The sequence below is a fragment of the Pezoporus wallicus genome, unplaced genomic scaffold, assembly GCF_028554395.1.
Source record: "Pezoporus wallicus isolate ANWC-B61680 ecotype Strahan unplaced genomic scaffold, APGP_CSIRO_Pwel_v1 contig_8047, whole genome shotgun sequence".
Taxonomy (NCBI): Eukaryota; Metazoa; Chordata; class Aves; order Psittaciformes; family Psittacidae; genus Pezoporus; species Pezoporus wallicus.
The window spans coordinates 1,650,849-1,671,236 of NW_026639548.1; the positions used below are offsets into that span (position 1 = coordinate 1,650,849).

Here is a 20,388-nt window from a genome sequence, read left to right on the forward strand (position 1 = left end):
ATTCACCACGATGCCCAATAATCTAGCACCAGAACCTGGTAGCATAAATCCCTTAACCTCAACAGCTCCACCAATTAGCACTACTGGCAAGAATACAGCCTCTCCTCTCCCAGTTATTTTCTGAGGAGAAAAAAAGAAGGTTTCAAAATCATGAGTCTGGCAGCATCTGCAAATAGAAAAAAAAAACCCAACTTGGATAGTAACATGCATCGTGCCAGGGATCAAGATTCCCATTCAATTCAGAAATAAAAACATCACACACAAGTTAAGTCCTTCTGGAATGACTACGAGGTAGAAGCCAGGATCTGACAGTGGAACAGATCCTATCACTTGTTCAATTTTTAAGTTAATATACATAGTTCAGCATTGGGAACTACTCATTTTTTGATTAGTAGAAGGAAAAGATTGACTTTTACTGATTAAATCCTAATTCTGTCAGAAAAAGCTTCAAGTCAACAAGTACATCAATACTTAACTAGGAATTAACAACAGGCTCTCATTGGGGTACTTGTATTAACAATCTTTGTTGCATAAAACAACAAAGCTTTTCAGACTGTTTCAGCAGGTACACCTTAAGCACTTAACAGCACATCTCAGTAAGTCTTTGAACAGCAGGATACACCTTCCCAATGTAAGTCACAGGGTGCTGAACACCCCCAAAAAGTCTGTTCTCTACATTGTGCAAATGAATGCAGTTGAAGCAGTACAAATTCCTGTCATTACCAATGTAAGTTATTCTGCCAAAATAAATAACAACCCATAGGAAAATAAGCACAGGATGCTACAGAAGGAAGCCTCTGAAATGATCAGAAATCCTATTTTGAGTCCCACTAATAGAACACAACATACATCTTGCAACAGCTTGCACATTTTATTTGCCTGGATCTATCGAAATAGAAGAAACACATTTATTCTAGTAAGAGGTATCAGAATACAAAAATGGAAATAAGAGTAAAGTGGTAAGCAGGATTTATGCACATGCTGAAGTGAGGAGCACACTGTACCAACAAGTCACTGGGATTTAGGCTCTCAACTAACTGAATCCTTACAGTGGTCATTTTTTTGTAGGAGCATCATTTTTGTTTGTTTACAAGCAGAGAGCTTACTTATTTCCTGTTTTTCTATACAAAACTGCCTCTTACCAAAAGAACACAAGTCTGGAAGGGCTCCCACTTCTCACCCTCCTAATCTAGCAGGATGACACTGAGGAATATCCAAGAGCTGCCTTCCCAAGCTCTTCAGGACCAAAAGCCTCATATATGTGAGTTCTCCTGTACCCGATAAGGGCAGAGCTATGCAAGTGCAAGCTTCCAGGGAACACATCACTGCTCCTTTCCTGACACAATTCACACCTTCTTGTTCATTCTGCAGTTGAAATAATTTTTCATAAACCCAATTTTTCCCTGGGCTCTCAGTTTCAATAAACAATAACAAGCAGGTACTTGTCAAGCTTCCATACAACTTTGTCACCCATTTGCCTTTGGCTTTGCCTTAGGCTTATGCCTATCTGAAGTGACCCAAGGTTGGCAGACAATAATTCAGCTCCTACCAAATAACACACTCGCACACACACAAAAGGACCAATACTCCCCACAAAACATACTTCCTTTTTTTTCCTCTCTGGGACAATGCAGACTTTATTACATCTGCTATTACAAGTGCCTATAATAATGTTCTCTAACAAGCAGCCCTAAGGTCAAATGTGTCCCTTGATCAATTTACTAGAGGTCCATGGTGCTGCTGCTGTGTGAAGACTGTCTGGGGAAGAAAAAAATATTCCCTTTATTCCTTTGCTTCACTGCAAGGAAACAAAAAAAGCTGCCACAAAGACGTTTTTCTTCTCCCTCTGCTCTTGACAAGTCAGGTACACAGGGAGGGAATATCTAGCTGCAAAGGACTGTAAGAGACCAGCGTTTGTACAGGCATATAAAAACATACTGTTTATTTACCAAGCTGTTCAATGCATGAGGATGATTCAGAACAAGGCTAAGGGGATTGGAAAGATGTCTTAGCAAAACACCTGCAAAGCTGTTTTGCATGAGGACAAATAAAAGGCACTCTGGATGCGAGTGTCATGTGGTCTTCTTCATACAGGAATTTAGCAATTCGGTACGTTGCCAGAGTGAAAACACTCTGACAAGCAATAGCACTAATTCAGAGATGCTCCTAGCAGCGTAGCCATTGCATTAACCTACTCCTAGCTGTCCGTACAGCTGTGACTGTTTATCAACTTTTGCTCAACAGCTCCGTATCAACCATTAAGTAATGACTATACCCAGCAAAGCAGACTCAGTGTGAGGAGATTTGCTACAGAAACTGCTTCCTGTTTGCAGACAAGCAGCAGGGAAGGAGTTAGACTCACTGGCCAAAAGGGCTGAGTACCACTCTTACTCATGCCCCATGGCATGACTTTTGTTTCATATGCTGTGATTTGTTTTCATCTCTATGCGTGGGTTTTAGTCACAGACTGGCACTGACGTTAATGGGAACAGCCCTATTCAGCCCTGCAACTGGAGAACAGCAGAGCTTCAGGTACCTCCAGCTATTAGTAGAGGATTCTTAGGATTGTCTTTGCTTATTCACTATGTGCAGATTCCCATCACTTCTGATGAAACATGGGAATTCCTGCAAACACGGAATGAGCAGCCCCGTTAAAAAACACCCCCTCAACAAAACAAGAAAAAAAGTCTCCTTTGCAAATGACCTATAATGTGTCTAAATAAAGCTTGAGCTGTTCCTTACTCATGCATAACTTCATGGCTTCTGTTCCCTCCACACCCTGCCCAGTTGGCATAATGTGCAGAAGGGTTTTGGCATGGACAATTGAAACACCCACATGCTGCCTGAACGAAAAGCTTGTTCCCAGAGTCCTGTTCTTTCTGAGTGACAGCTAAATGAGACTTTTCTTTTGATAACACAGGTCCCATCTGCACTGTAGGTTTCACCCCATGAAGACTGAACTCCACCGCATTCCCATATCAGAGCAGCTGCAATATCTCACCCCATACCATGGCTGGAGGAGGCTTAAAACCTGGCAAAACTCCAACCTCCACATTTCATATGATCAGAATAAAACTCCCCCTAAAATAACAGAGTTCATCTCTGAAACCCCAGAAGTCACCACACATGTAATTAGCACACCTTGGTGTGGTACAAAGGTAAGACATGAACAACAAGCACAGGCACAAGGAACTCTCACAAGCTTCTTGAAGGAGCAAGCATTCCCTCTCCACATCTCCGGTGCCATACCCTGTCACAATGTTAATCCATCTGTCTCTTTAAGCAGAGACAGCACCGCCACTGACGATGATACGACAGTGACAAAGGAGGGCTGGAATTCAGACCAAATTGTTATTCCCCTCAGCTAGGCAGTTATGCACAAGAAACACTGCTTGTAAACACTTCTTTGTCAAACACTCAATTACAAGCTGCTTTATGAACAAAACGAGCCAGTCGCAAGGAAAGCAGGAGAGGCAAATGGGGAAGTGATGTGCAATGGCATGCAGCCATCGCACCACCACATACCCGGTACGGCTCTGTCCGTGCTGCCAGCCCCTCATGCAAGGCAGCACAGACACGTGCTGGGGAAACACTGAATTCAGCTCTTCAGAATGGGGTTCAGGTTTTGTGGATCTTTATTTTCTGCTGAAGAGATTACTTCCTATGTGGTAAGCAAAGAATAACTTCTGTATTTTTACATTATTGGTTTTGGCAGGATGCATCTGGATGAAAAAAGAGCACATGTACAAATGAGGAACAAGTTTTAAAAGCCTCAATTCAGGCAACACTTGTAATACAGCTATCTTGGTTCATGTCATCCCTGTGTACATCTTTATACACTGAAATTGCTAATAGGAGATGAAAATTAACTGGAGTACATTTATTTTTCATGTTAAAGCTGCAGATGTACTTCACAGCAGCCCTATCTGATCAGCGAAACTATCTCCATCTTTGATTTTAAAACACTTGAGACACTAACTCCAAAAAGATACCTATGACTGACACTATAACCAATAAACGTCATGTTACATTACAAGATGTTGCCCTGTGGCCACTCCAAAGTTTTGAGAGCCGACAAGAAGACAAGTTTATGAGATCCAGCATCACCTTCCAGGAGGCTGCAATATTACAGCATCAGAGGACTATTCATCATAGCAGTGTTATTTTAGCTGCCCTGGACAGCATCCACTACTTGATCCATTATCTAGTCCCTGAATTCTTTTCAGCAATATTATTCCAGTAGATAAAGTTTTGTCTGGAAAAGGTGTTTCCCTTGTTTTTACTATTCAGTGTCCATGAGTCAAGCAGGGCTGTAAGGAAACATTAGAGTGCAAAATGAAACCTAAAGCCTTCAACTTTAACTTGCATTTTGGATCTGAGCTCAAGGAAGAACCAAGCCTGTGCTCCTTTCCCTAGTGCTGAAATCAAACCCTTCAACCAGAAGAAAGTGGAATATGGAAGGATGAAGACAAAAGATTAGTTTTTAAATTAAGAACAGCACATATTTATGTAATTGAGTTTAGACACTTATATTCAGAATCCAGCAGCCACCCAAATTATTTTGCTTTGTGATCTCCACAACTCCAACTGCAAAGAAACAGAACTGAGAGGAAGCTACCAGAAAAAGAAGGGGAAAAGACCACTGAAACTGTTACATATAATAAGAATTTATAAGTGTAATTCCTAAACTTAACATCTGAAATACCCTCCTTGCTAGGATATTTGTTTTTCTTTAAACAAAATAATTTCAAGGCTCAGCTTCAGAAAAATATTAGAATCAATTTACAGTGCTAACAGTTGCTACACATAGAGCATATTTCAACTGTTGAGTTAAACGATACATACACACCCAACTATGCCTTAGGACTCCTTCAACCACTAAGCTTGGAAGAGCTTTAAATCTATCACAAACCCCTGCTGGCTTTACTTAATTCTTTAGTTTCTTTTAGACACGATGTTAGAGAAAATAGCATGGGTTTAATAGACTGATTTTGCCAGAGAAATAGTGCAATGGCAATCACCTGAATAGCTACTTGTAACCTTGCTTGAAGGTAAAAAATAAGTGCTTATTTTACTTAAGAGATGTCTCCAAACCAAAGACATGCTTACTCAAGCTGTGTATATTCTCAACAGTTCGTGTAAGCCATCCATCAGGCAGAAGTATGAAAATTAGTTCCCTTCAGAATCCACAGAGAAAAAGAGGCCGAGGGATGTGGGTAACGCTGCCTGAGGCTGCAGTTTGCAAGGCAAGAGCAACCGAGAGGTGGAAAACAGCATCATCTTTGATACGCTTCCACATGGAAAGCCAAGTGAGCTGGACCAGTGCCACTGAATGACTTCAGGCTAAAACTGGCAACTGCCAAAGTGATTCTGCTACAGCTCCTGGTGCACTGATCCTAGCAGTCTCTTGCAGAAATGGAGATCCATGGCCAGCAGCAAGCAAGGACAACTTCTGCATCTTAAAAGTAATGGTATCTCACGACAAAGATATTTATTCTGCCTCAACCACAAATGACATTGGGATGTGATTTTTGTTTCAAATCAGCTCAGATTTAGACTGGAGCTGGGCAGATGGTTTAGTTATTATACTGATAAGCATGCAGGAGAAAGAATATTGTGATAGAACATTGTCCATCTGCATCTACTATCCTTGTTTCACACACACACACAAAAAACCCAACCTGCAATCATGCCAAAAATGACAGGAATGTTCACAAGGAACCACACTCTACCTGCTGCCATTCAAAGACCTTGTATTTTACTGCAAACACTTGGTACAAGCCCAAGAACAGTGACTACAATCAGGTAACAGATCCCAAACCCTTATGCAAAGGTAGCTGAAGTATTGGGCAGCTGGTGCTTAAACCAAGCTGGAATAACCCTTTAGACACTTCTTGTCCAAACCAGAAAAACAATATGCAAAAAGACCATGGCTGCTTCAGCTACTTCTAGGTCCCAGCCTCTTCTGTGGCATCTGAGCTACATCCAGGGAAAAGGGCTCTACACAGCCCACAGGAAACCTGGAACAGGCCCTGTCTCACTGTCATGAAAAGATGTTCAAGAGAAACCTCCAGCCAAGGCTCTGAATCTCTTCAAACAGCACACACTAGCAAGACTAGCAGGAGACAGAGCACCATTCAAACACTGCTGTGTTTCACCATTCTTCAGTTTGCTCAGATCACAAGATACAACACAAGTGCTCTATCTTAGTGCCTTCTCTTCGCCAAAAGAAAATATACAAATAAACCAACAGCAACAAAAAGAGAGCAGGGAAGAAGGAAAAGAAAGAACACTTTGTGCATTGTATCAACCAATTAAATTCAACAGAGGAAAAAGATACAAGTGGTTATAGCTGCCTGGAAATTACTTCATGCAATTAAATCCCCCTCTCTAAATTACAAACCATTTAGCTCTTCTTTTATAACAATGTAACCAATGACCACCACCAACCTTTTTAATAGTGTCTGATGCCATATAAGTTGTCAGCAATGAAATTTCCTCTTTATTTCTTCTTTTCAAAAGAAGCGATTGTATGAGATTCATTCACAGCGATTTAGAGAACATCAGCGAGAAGAGAGGATTGCTTTGTTTCTCCTTATTCTGCTCTTGTCTGAAACTATATTTAAGCAAATGTGACCTAAGGTCCTTATCAGTTATCTAACTGCAGGCAGAAAACTTAAAGATGACCTGCAAGAGTTTTATAACATGGAGCCTACAACTAGTTTGATTCTTCAATACACGCAATCTAACTTCCCTACACCACAGGAGTGTGGCTTAACAGCCTTTCTATTACTTGAATTTTCTGGCCTTTTTTAACTTTGACAACACCAGGAATATCAGATCAAACCTTGTCTGCCAGGAAGGAGTCTTGTGAGATGAGAGCTGCTCTGGGCAGCTTCCTTCACACTGCTCCTTTTACGAAGTGTCTGTGTCTTGATTACAAAGGTCTGCTCAGGCATCTCACTGGGTCTGCAGCTATTGCATCTTCTCAGGATGGGCAATGAAATGGTGACATAAGGCCCTGAAGACACTCTGTTTCAGCTCCACTGGTAGTAGTGCAAGAAGTCCTAATGCACTGGTAGGATCCAGCGCTTTCATTACCGTGCTCTCTAAACCTGCTCTAACATGTTAAAAATGCCAACAGCCACCTGAAGGTCTGAACACATTGCTTCTGCCCAAGTGCTAGGAAGTGGGAGAGGTGAATGGGGACAGACAGGGAATTCCGGAGAAGAGGAAAAGCAGAAACAAGGAAGGTTGAAGCCAGTGCTGCAGGCAAAGCCTCAGGGTCCAAATCTCAGCACAGCAGGATCAATACCATCACAGCATTATGATCCTTAAATACAAGGCAGGGAGCAGAGCACATGTGTCAAAGCACTGCATCCCCAGGGCCACCCAACCTCTGCTTCGCCTGTCACCCACCCAAGGAGGCGCATGGCAGTAGGGTGTTGGCTCAGGTAAGCCCTGCAGACCCAGCAGTGAGCCAGCATCCCCCAGCTCTGCTCCTTAGCTGGGGCACACCAGAAGCTGTGCTCAGAGGTGGCTTATCCTCTCTGGGAAGATCAGGTGAGTCCTACAAGAGCAGGGACAAGTGGGGCACATTAAAAGCACCAATATTAGCAAGTGAGGGTCAGCTATGAAAGGGAAACCCACTGGTACAAATGAGTAAGTACTTCACTACATTAGTGAAAAAGAAAAATTCACCTTCTCCTGTGAATAACACTTTCAGCAGCCAAAACACAGTTTACATCACTTCATTCAGAAAATAGTATTTGTGGTGTAGTGAAACCCAGCCTATGCTTCTGTTTCATGCTTAAGCATTAGTCTAAAAACAGTTGGATCCCCCCAGTTCTAATAAACATGGTCTCCTCAATTTGTGTTTCCCTACCAGAACTGCAGAGGGTTTGGAAATCATTTTTCCAGCTTAAGCGAAGGCCTTCTTGTGCCATAGTTCCCAACGGTTTTATGGCACTACTTTGCAGTACTCCTCCTGAAGCACAGCATGTTGCAGAGATGTTATGGAAGCTGTGTTGTAGCTCTCAAAACATGGCTGCAGTGATGAAGTTACCTGTGCCACAGCTATAATGCAAACCTTCAGTGTCTAAGATTTGTAGAAGGCTTTAAAGAAACACTGAACTAAACACACAGCAAAGCCCTCCCTCTCTTGCAGAGCGGGTTCTGCAGCCACTTCAAGAATCTCAATGAATTCCTGGATAAATTTAGCAGAAACAGCAGTTCTTTGTAATAGCAGGGTTTCATTTGGGAAATAAACATCCACCATTTATTTACAAAGGATTTTTCCTCCTCCTGCCACTGCTGTGCTATGCCCACTGCTTCCCCTCCACTTTGATGCAGCAAACAGAACACCAAGTGCCTAACCAGGACTTAAAGCAGATTTTTAAATTAGTTCCTGACAGTGCAAACAGATTGCTGTTGATTGAAATGAGGCTGATTTTAGGCCTTGGATTAGCAAACCTAATGACTAAATACTGTATTGCCCGTTGCAGTACTTTGCACTGTTAGTCCCCAGTGATTTCCCAGGCAGCTGTGAAGCCTCTGCACTGGCAGATTAGCGTGAGAGAGCAAGGCAAGGCCATCTGTGTCTGTGTGTGCAGCACTACTCAGCCGGAAATAAGGACCTCCTCCAAAATCCCGTGGGACAGGGCCCCCAGCACTACAACCTCAGTAAGAGCTTTGAAGCTAGCAAGAAACTGATCCCATGCTGAACAGCAAACACATACTTGAGAAGGGTTTGCTGGAGCAGGATCACACCTCAAAGAGCCTCCACTGGAGCAGGCCTCCAACATTGTCCTTGTCTCAAGCTGACGGGACTCCAAGCACCAACCTAAGCCACCTCCCAGGCTTGCAGACAGCTTGGCTGGAGTCAGTGATAGAGGGACTTCACCCAGACAACAAGCACCATGTTAACAACCCATCTCTCCCAGGAATAATAAATGTGTGCTTAAAACTAATTGGCACAGAGCTTTCATGTTCAAATTGTAAGTTCTTGTACTTACAAAGGTAGAAATGGATCCTGGGTTTAAGCAATACATGAAGCAACATTTTCCTGATTAAAAGAAAATGGACTTTTTTTCCTTTTGCTTTGTTGTTTAGTTTCAAAGAACGTTTAAGTAACAGTATCTGCTAACAAAAAGGGTAACATCAACTAGAAACAAAAAGAAACCCGTTTCTATAATTTCACCGTTCAAAAGCGGTGAAATGCAAACACCAAAGCAGCACACACCAAACCAAACCAATCCCCAAAACCCACATTAAAGGCAACATTTCTTGCAGGCTTTTTTTTGTAAGCTGGCTGCCTAGAATTCATTTGCTTTATAGTCTGAAATACTGACAGTAACTGAGTAAGTTACTAATATGTTTAGATCCTCTCAGACACAGTTAATTTCTAAATGCTACATTATTAAGTCATAGAAGGACAGACATATCCATACCTGTCCTCTGGCCTATAGACAAAGACTCCAAAGGTTATTCTCCTACGTAGCTGCTGAACCTCAGATAAGAAAGGTACACTTCAGGCTCTCAACTCTGCATCACCAAAGGAACAATCAGCCTCCAGCCCACAAGCAGCTTCAATGCATGTCCGAGTCTTTGATTTACCATTTACCATTATCTGGATAAATAAAAATCAAGCAGCTACATGCTCCCAACCATCAGCACAAGCAGCATGATGCCAAAGGAGATTTCCCACACAAAGTACTTCATTAGCCAGGTATGTTTCTAGACCATTACTCTCTTGGTAAGAGCCCCACAGCCTTTCAGCACCAGCATCACACACAAAATGAGGCTAAGGCTATGTAATTAGTTTGAAGACAAGCTATCAACTTTCACCTAGACATCAGAAGAAACAGCATGCATCCTAGATGGAAAAGGCCTTAGTGTATCACCTTCAGCTCAGATCAGCAGTCACCTAGAGCAGTGCTCTCCTAGGGGAGCAGAGAGAATGTTATATTCATCAATGAATGTTGGATAACAAGCTGGTGAGCATCACAGAAAAACCCCATGAATAGGTAATCAAACATGTTAATGTAATTCAGCAGTTCCAGTCCAGCAAGAGCCACAGCAACAATATACATGAATCATCAACAGTGCTGAGCAGTTTGAGGAAGGCTGAAGAGTGAATGAGACACAGGCATTAACTCTGCTTTCCCTCCCTCCAGGAAGCTCTGCTGAAGTCACAGAGATGTCACACCTTCAGAGCAACGTGACAGCATTAGCTTTCCTGCCCTTTCCTCCCATGCTCCAAACCCAGCAGGCTATTTATGAGCACTAAATACGTGCTACACCACCCTGTTCTCCTCAGCTTCTTTGAGACTCTTCCTCATCTCAAGTGATTTAAACAGTGGGTGAGAAAAGGAAGGAGGAGGTGTAAGACACTCATCTTCGTGACAAATCACTACTTGCAGAACAGAGTGTTATTACAGCCACATTTAACATCTAAACATATTCAGTACACCATGATGCTCCCAAGCTGACTAAACACAGAGCTTGAGGTTAAGCTAACCTGAAGTATCTGCAACTCTTTCCCATTACTCCAACTCCTTACAGAAGGAGGCCAGCCCATTTTTAGTCCATGTACAGAAAGGGCAATGGGTCCCGAAGCTCAGAAACCTCCCACTGTTCCGCACCCAGGGTGGCCCCGGGCTGCTCATACATTCAGAGGAATAAGCAACTCCAAGAATGAACGCAGAAAAGAGAAAACAGCTCAGCTAAGGCTAATAAAAGACAGACTCAGAGCTCTAAGGGTGTCTCTCACAAAACTAGACTGACTTGGGACAACCCAAGGAAGCAAAACTGGAACAAAGAAGTTTCATCTTATGTCTACCTCTCACTTCATTTAAGTGACTTATACACCCAACTATCAAGGAATCTTTTACAGAGGTGATGGGGTCTTCTCCCCATATCTGTCATTAATTCTCATCATAGAGCAGCAGTTTCAAGTCAGCCCCTTTCCCTGCACAGACATGTTGAGGACAGCCCCAAATCCTGACAAATCTTTGGCCAAAAGACTTACAACTATTTGAAATGCCCTTTTCCCCCCTCTGCTTCGTTACAGTAGCAGATAAACGTGTTTGAATGCTGTTTATATGCAGATGTAATAATAGGCTGGAAAGGACAGACTGGCTTTTGCAACTCTCTCCCCACAGCCAGAGGTACAACAGGACCAAATATTCAGGTGCAAATCGTAGTGTGGATGCTTTGTCAAAAGGAGTGAAGTATTAACCTAATTTTCTAAACAAAGCAGACAACCTGGCACTCCAATCAGCTTGCCACTTTGCACTTCTCTACAAGGATTAGCAGAATGCCATAATTATAATGCCCAATTTGATTTATTGGAGGAGGCTGTGTAGAGAAGGTGACAATCCAGTAGCCTTGTGAAGAGAAAGAATGAGAATGTAAGGAAAGCACCAAAGAGAATAGTAATTTCTAAGCAACCTCTCGATATAATTAGCATTAATTACAGTAAGCTTTCCAAATTAGGTATAAACCTACATTTAATAAGGCAGAGATGCAAAAATCACCCCCAAATTCCAGGAAACTTCATATTACAGCCAATTTGTCTAGACAGCTTGGCAGGAAATGTCAGAACTCTAGGTGTGAACTTTGTGGGTATTAAAGAAAAGGAAAAATTATTGAACTTGCCTATATCATTTACATAATGAGTTTGAACTAAGAATAGCCTGGTTTATCCAGCTTCAATTTCCCTGCTACTTCCATCAACCTTACAGACCTGCAAACTTGTCTGCTTTTCACAACTCTATCAGGTAGGATAATAAAAAGTATTTAAAACCTCTCCCTTTTCAATAAAAGATGAATTCAAGTGTGACTTGTTTAAAGAGGCATCATGTATTAATGAGTCACTCATCACAGGCTTTATTTTTTATACTCTTTGTGCAAATCCTCAATCTTTTTGGCGTTTGTTACTTATTCTTACAGGGAAAGAAAGATTAAACAATGAAAGATGAATTCAAGTTTTCATTAATATGGCAGCAAATACCCTATTACATCATGATGGCAGCCAAATACTAGCCAGAAGAAACAGGTAACAAAGTAGATAACGATGTCCTCAGTTTTCAGAGCTGAAATACAAACAACCTAAATGGCTGGTAAACTGAGGCAGCAGCATATCATTACAGGAACCCGTGTTTGGTCGGTGTAACAGAACTTCTACCCCAAAGCTTTCTAAGGAAGTGTCATGAAATCCCCCTACTGGCCACAACTACTTGAAACATAAAGGTGTCACTACTAACAACCCTTCCGTCCTCTGCAGGGGGTGAGGAACCAGCTGCCCCCAGCTCCACGAAAGGGCCTCCCCACTACCCAGCAGGGCACAGCCTCCCACATCCACAGCACTGAACTCTTGCAGGGAAACACTGCACCTGAAGGAACAACTCTCTAACCCGTGGAAAGGCAGTTATCTACTGAAGCCAGGCTTTCATGTTAGAGATATTCAGGCGGCAATCAAGACCTAACGACCTCCCGCAGTGCTCCTTGTTCCCATACTCCAACTACACACACTCTCAGTTGCATCAACATGAGCATGTGTAAGGTTACTCCCCAGGCTAGAGCGGAAAGTGAGCCAGCTCCATGTATGCTTTGCAAGGGTCACTGGATTGGTGTTTGGGGCCTTTTCCCATAAATAAACCCCCCTGACACAACAGCAGCTTTCAGAGGCAGAGGAGCTAGTGAAGCACAATACCACATTCCTAGCATAAGCAGCAGGCAGCAGGAGCATCCGACATCACCATTCAGCACCACTGCTTCAAAACATTCTGTATGAAAGCCAGGAACTTCTGGTGAAATACGTGCTTAGCATTTTGTGGGTTTAGATGCCAAAAAGAGGATCCTATTTGTTCAAACTTCCATCAGAACTAAAATGTGCATCTATTCACCCATAATAAAAAGTCATTTTAATTTGCAGAGAGTGAACAGTGCGCAGACTCCTTGCACCTGTAACCAGAGGGGGAATTGAAACCCTATCACTCAATTACTAGGAAAAACAAACAAGAAACTCGATACATTTTAACTACATATACACTGATGAGCCTAAAAACAAAACATTTGGTATCACTTCGGGGAGTTAAAAGAAAACAAACCTGGCAAATATTTTACTAGGAGTGCACGGTTACATGATTTGCTACCTAAATGTTTGCAAGCAGAAAAGTACTGACATCTTCACTGAAGTTATTCGTATGGAATTATTCCAACTATTCTTTTTAAATCAAGAAGAAAACAAAAGCCTCCTAATTTGTTAATGAGTGGGGCCATGAACAGACCATTAGAATTTCTAATGTTAAATGTGATGGGCCCTTCTGAACCAATATGCTACCAAAGATTGTGCGTGGTGGTGAAGTTCTGTGGGGGGTTACATTAGGTAACCTTAATGATCCTTTCAAATCCTAAAATATTCCAAGTCTGAAAAAACACTGTCAGTAATTGGACAGTTCAATCCTTCACAGTCTGGCACACACACAAAACTAGGTTCACAGAAGTGAAGGTGTGCTTGGGTTAAACAGCTCTTTTCTCTGCATCACAGAGAACAAAAGTAGTTTTCCATCATAGTGTACTTCTTAGCCCAGAACAAATGCTGGAGGGTCAAGTTCATTGCTCTTCCTGCTGGCTGCCATTTGGCACCATGTTAACAGACAACTGGGAAAGTGTTTGTTCATAGCTATATGCTGCTGTGCCATGCGGATTTCAAACCAATGAACGCACACTGAGTCACCAACAGCTCTCCCTGCTGAGCAGCAGTTAAGTGATAAACAGCCTGCCAGGCATACTGCCTCCTCTTTGTCACCTCCTGGCTCTCCACATGCAGTGGTTCAGATGGGAGCCGGCAATCGTCCCCTCCAGCATAACAACTCTTCATTCATTAATGCTCTACAACGTTTTAGAAGGGCACAAAGAAAAGACTCCCCAGAGCATGACTTCCTCCAAACTGACTTTCCACCTAAAATACTCGAGTATTTTCTCCTCAGCATACTGTTTTAGGGGCACATGAACCTGACTCATGGGATGGACACACTCATGTTTGCAAATTCCAGGCACACATTAACAAGCACATCTTCACCAAAGAAGGCTATGGTCTGACTGATGATTTCTATTTGCATTTAAAATTGTAAGAGTCACAAACTAATGGTGTGAATTACCACGCTGTCACAAAGCTGCAGGATACTCGGGAGGCCTGCTCCTTCCTTCCTACATTACCCAGTACATCTGATCTTCCGTTTTAACTTATGAAACTTCTCCACAACGCAGGATTTGTGCACATAGCCAGAAGTCTTGTAAAAGACATTGTTTTCACCAGCACAAGTTACCAGAGAAGCCAGTCACATTAACAACACCAACCTTGGACAACATTTCACAGTGGCCAAAGCCACAGTACAGTTGCTACAAATGAGAAGTAATTTCCCTACCTGTTTGGACAGCTTCAAGGGGAGCTTCTTCTTCATCCGTTCTTTGCCTCTCTCTGCCTCTCTCTCCGAGCTCCCAGCATCATTGTTATGGCCATTTTCACCTGGCTCAGCAGAAACACAGTTTTCAGATTCTCTAGGTTTCTTTCCTGGATGCCTCTCCCATTTCTCCTTCCGCTCCTGAGGCTTTAGTGACATGTCCTTCTGTAAAGGAGGGAAAAAAATAGTACATTAAGTTCTCTGAGACTACTTTTAAGCAATAAGCAATATAAATATTGAACAAAAACACAAACAAGACAGCATGTTCTTTCCAGAGATGACTTAAGATGAATAATTAGGCACACACAATGCAAACAGTAATTTTAGATTAGATTAGGATGAATACTCTCCAGGCTATGTGTTTGATTAATTTCAGAGATGCTGGAACTGGTTATGAAAATGAGATTGCTTCAGATTAATTCAGTAACCATACGTCAACAGCACATGAACAAATCAGCATCCTAAAAGAAAGCCTTTAACTGTTCAACTGAAACAGAGGTGGGTTTTATTTTGCTTCTGATCTCAGAAAGCAACATATCAGCCCCCCTGGGCCTGACAGTCTGATTCACAGTAGCATTCATATGGAGAAATGCACTTCTAAAGCCTACCATGCATTCAATAAGCAAGCTGAGATCAATGGGATCTAAACACATAACAGAGGTTGAACACTTCTAAGTGTTAAGTGTCTGCCCTGAATCAGGACTATAACATACAATCTAAGCACACTTTAAAAGCGGGTATGTCATGTCAGAATGATTAACATCGGAAGTGAGATCAGAGAAGGGAATTACTGCTGCTATCCCTGGCATCTTTGAGGACTGAAAGCTGAACTCATGGTGACAGTGTCAAACTCTCCCCCTACACACACCACTTAAAGAGAGTTTAAGAAATAACATGCCAAATCACTATGACGTTAGTTCACAACAGCTAGATACATTCCCCCCCCTCCCCCAATGCTTTTTATTAACTGCTCCAGGGTAAAAACTAAACTCTTTTTGAAATGTTCCACAGAATCTCTAGCCCAATTAATTTTTTATGAGAGGAAAATATATCAGATTAGGAGATACTTTAGAAAGCCCTGTTTACCATGCCAAAATTTGTCAGCTTCAGCCACAGCATCTCCCCTGCTCTCAGTGCCTTGCTTCCGACTCAAGCCATTACATCATGGAAGGAACTGGCAATACAACTACTCACATTAACACACCTTCAGTACTGCAAAAGAGCTCATGAAAATCATTAGCTCTCTAGTCTCTCCAAAACTAAAGCCCAACAACAGACAATGAAGAATTGGGATGAAATGTCCTGCTGACTGCTCCAGATTACTTCCTCCCCCTCATTTAATTAGTGAATTGACTGCTCAGTGTGCAACAGGCTGATTCCACTCCAAATCACTTGCTGCTTAAAGTTACCTTTCCCTGTGAAGCGAGATGATGTACTGACACTTTAGGATCACAGAGACACTGACATTTCGATCACAACAACAACATACATGCAGCTGCTTCTTAGCCCAACACAGGCTCAAAGACAATCAGCCAATATCCAACCCCTAAACACCCTGCACAGAGGTCCTGTGGGTCTGGCAAGCTCCTCTTACAGCACATACATACACAGCAAGCTGCAAAACCCCCAAGATAAAATCCCCACTCCAAAATTAAAGCCAGTAGCACAGTCTCAAAGACGTCGAACACACCAGAATACAGATCAGCTCACCAAGGCCTTAACTAATGAATGAGCAAGCAAAATGATTGTCTGGCATTATTCTCCATGAATGATAAAAGGAGGAATTCAACTAAATGTTTAGTTGCTCCCTTTGGTTTTTAGCTTTAAAGTAACACACTAAACCACCAGCTTCAGATGGCACTTACAGAAGGTCACACTGATTGTTCTATTTACTGGGAAGTTGCTGAGGTAGAAATCTAAATGCTAAGCTTTAGTATCTAATCAAAAACTAGTGCAATGGAAATGACATGTGTTAACTAATACTCAGCAAAATATCAGAAACAGAAGTCACCAAAAACCTGCACTTCTTTATAAAGCCAGATGCGGCTGCAACGTGACAGCAGACACATGGAAGATGTTGCATGAGGTGACAGGGGCCCCAATAAGGGAGAAAGCAGGAATAACCCCACCTGAAAGCACCAGCAAACAACTTGCTCCTGGCTCAATGTGCAATATTCACTTTCAAAGATGCTTTCAAAGGCAGTAAATGGCCACTTTTGGTTTAAATTCTACCTGGCTTCACATGGTTACTGGTGACTCAATGCCTTAGGAAAAGCCTTCCCTCGGTGCCCACAGCACATTCACTGCAGGTTTTAGATAATTTGCTTCACTGCGTAACTAGTCTGGAAAGCTGTGGTTTTCCCCTTACTGAATCCTATAAAATTCCCTACTTAATAATTTAGCTTTTTATCCCCGTTTTGTCTGAAGATTTAAGGCCTGTCTCATCACTGAGCTACTAGCAAAATTAATTCAGGGAATATAGTCATAGCTGGATTAAAGCCAAGGAAATAATGCATTCACTTGTAGTGCCACTTGCATCCAAGAATCTCAAGCACTTTCCAAACAGCCGTGAATTAAGCCCCAAGCCCTGGTAGCCAGGCTGCTGCTTGCCTCCTGCAGGAGGAAGGCAGAGGGAGTCATTCTCAGCTCCGCAGCATGGGGCAGCTGGGGGGAAGAAGCCAAGTTTTCCTGCCTTGGGACAAGAAAAGCTATTCCATGTTCCTCCCCGCTTCAGCAGAGGATTCAGCTCACAGGACTTGGCTTTTTCTGGGAACTGAACTCAGCTTCTCGTCGCTGACAGAGGGTGACAGCGGGACTGCTTTCTAGGCTGCTAAATGCAGACCTCTTTGCAGCCTCAGGCAGAGAGTAGGAGGGGGCTAATGGGGTTTCTGTTCCTGCCACCTTTGTTTCCTTTCTATTTACTCCGCTAAAAGTCTTCCAGCAATTGCTCTTTTACTCAAGTTTATGACCTCCAAGTTGGGGACCTCAGTGCAAGAGCTTACTATTTCCGGATGTGCATCTGTGCTTGTGCACAGGCAATCACTGGAAAACTTAAGCACATACAAAATATACAGTACATCACTGCAGTGAACAATGTTTATTGACACACCTTGACTTCAATCCAGAAATGCCAGTGGGGAGGGGAAACTGGCCTCTGACAAACTGCTGCACTGGAGCCTTGCCCCCAGACAAGCCCAGACTAGCAGACAGTTTTGCCTTTTGCACACCATGTAAAGCCTAAGGGCTCACATAATGACAATGTCTGAAGTCAGGCCCTAAAGTCAAAAGGTCTCCATATCCAGCCTTTCGGTTTCTGCCCAACCTCGGAGCCAGCAGACATGGTTACCTTTGCTGTCAGGGCCAGTAAATGCCCTTCTCCAAGGAAGGCTGGTGGATCCAGGCCCATTCTCTCTTCTCAGTTCCAGTAAGGAGATTGCCAAATTCTGTTCCAGAATATACACAAAACTATTTTGTTCCTTATTACTCACTGCTTCCAGGGCTCTCCTACCTGTCCTCACTTATGAATCTCTCTTACACCGTCCAGGTCAGGCTGCAGCCTTCTGTCTGGCCTGCAGACGGAGAGCAGATGGTTCTAATTGGCTGCATGGGTACAGATAAGGAAGAGTAGGCCTTTCTTTAGAGCCTCTTTCTTGGCAGCTACTGCACAAAGCATACAAATTCCACCTCCCCATTTTCCTATTCAGATGCACAGATACCAAAGAACACTTCAGCTGAAAATGTAATTGTGGTACCACCTCCTCGAGCTCTACCTGACATTACTTGCAGACCCCTAGCTGTGATGATACACTGGCAAAGACCTCAGCACAGGCTGGCAACCCAAGTATGCAACCTCAGCTGTGCAACAGATTTTGAGAGTCCAATAAAAATCTGAGGTCTTTGATCACTATTTAGCCCAAGCTAAAGTTATGCAACTGCTCTTCTGCTTGCAGCAGAGCTGGCAGCATCCTTAATCTCTTGGAAGACTCCTTCCTGAAAAGCCATTTTTCTTCTGTCACTGAGGCACAGCTGCAATCTCCAAAGACACTCAAGGTGCACGCACCACTCTGCGTATAAATGAAGCTGTGAATAATGCCGGTGCACAGGCTTCAGCTTTAGAATGAGACTGTTCTTACCCCCAAAATGCCACAGCCAGAGACTTCTGCACAGTGGACTCCATGCTGTCTGCTGGATCAAGAAATAATGATCAGCCCTAAAGGACCCTGATGCAAGATCCACGTTGACAGCATCCATGGCTGGAGGTACCACTGTGTATTTGCTCAGCCCAGCTCTAACTCTGCCTTAATCCTCCAAGTTTACACAGCTCTGAGATGTCAGAAAGCACGTGAGGGAGGCTGGGGTTGCAAATACCTTTCAGACACAGGGAACGCTTGCTGAACCTGAAAAAAAGGTGGAAAACCCACACAGGTAGACGAAAAACCTCGAGCATGCTTGCAGGGGTGCAGAGGCCAAAAATACACCTACAGTTAATAAAATAACTACCCTCAGCCCTCAAGCATCCATTCAAAACTCAGCCCTGGTGTGAAATCAAGTCCATTACAAGCCCCTGTCCCCAGGGCCTGTTGGACATTGCAAGGCTCAGGCAAGGCCTGGTTACAGTGCTCCTGCCAGACAGCCTCTGCCAACTGCACAAGATTATATGGGCTGATTTCCCAGTAGGGAAACAGCCTCCAGCTTCTCTCTCCACAACTCTTCACTGCAGCACTTACTCCTTAAGCTGAGGAACGTGAAATATCCCACTGAACATCAAACAGGAGAAGGATCCACACAAAGGAAATAAAAACCCCACTGCTGTCTCTAAAACAGACTGTGCTTGTCCCTGTTTCAGCTTCCAGCTTCTCTCAGCAAAACAGCAATGGAAAAGGCTCCGAGGATCCAAACACCATCTACCCTTATATCAACTTCATCATGCAATTAGCATAGGGTTGTCAAATGTGTTTGTTTAATAGTTCAGGGAGAGATCCTGGCTCAGAGATGAACTGAAACAGATTTATTTTTAATTAGGTTACTTCTAAAATATTCCTATTGACCTGATACCCAGTTAATAAAGAGCAACATAGAAACAAATGCTGACTTCATATTCTCATGCTTTCTATGTAGACAAAGCACATTACAAATACAGACAGGACCCCTACTAAGGGAAATCTGCTGTTCATTTATTTACATAAAGGTGGCACAGGAGACACTCATTCAAATGGAAAGTTAATATTAGAGATATACAAGACAAACATACATCAAATAAATTAACTTTAAGGCAAGGATTTGAAGATGGGTCCGTAGAGAGAAACCACTGCAAGAACAGGAGCCAGCCAAGAAAATTAGCCAACAGGCAAACAAAATGAGGTGAACAATATGGAGAGGGGAAAAAAAAAAAAAAAAGGAGGAAAAAAGGAATGGGATAAGAGGTAACTCTACTGGAGGGTATTAGTTAGGACCACACCAAAGTGATTTAATTTGAACTCAATGTGGTGAGCAGGCAGCAAATGCAAGTGGAGATCTAAAAACAAGCAGGAACACACTTGAACAGTGGGAGAGGAGAAGTTTGAGAGCTCTCTCTGGAAAGCTGGGAGAAGGAGCATGCAGTGAGGCTGCAGGAGAGCTGGGACTGGCTGGCAGCATGGCACAGCAGCTCCGGCTGGAAGGGCAGAGGGCACTCAGGGAGGCAGCCTGCTAGAACCTCCAGCCACACGCTTGCCCTTCTCATGGACAGGAAAGTTGTCATTTTTCCTCCAATATAACAAACACTTGGTTTACTTCCCTTCCCTCTCTTCTCCGCCACTGCAAGCTTCACTGAAGATGTAACTCAAGCCCCAACCCTTCAGCCACAGCCACCAAAGCGTTTTTTAAAAGGCAAAAAAATTCATCTAGATTCAAAGTGACTTTCTTCCTTTGACCCTACATT

At 42.9% G+C, this 20,388-nt stretch overlaps 1 protein-coding gene across 21 annotated transcripts in view; it reads right to left on the bottom strand.

Annotated features, from left to right (window-relative positions):
- The window catches only part of FBRSL1 (fibrosin like 1), a 533,144-nt gene that overhangs the window by 375,622 nt on the left and 137,134 nt on the right, over positions 1–20,388 (bottom strand). For all 21 annotated transcript variants that reach the window (XM_057414883.1, XM_057414875.1, XM_057414894.1 and 18 more), the window contains exon 2: positions 14,433–14,633. In XM_057414883.1, coding sequence (XP_057270866.1) covers positions 14,433–14,633 — 201 coding nt within the window. The remainder of the gene's footprint in view (positions 1–14,432; positions 14,634–20,388) is intronic.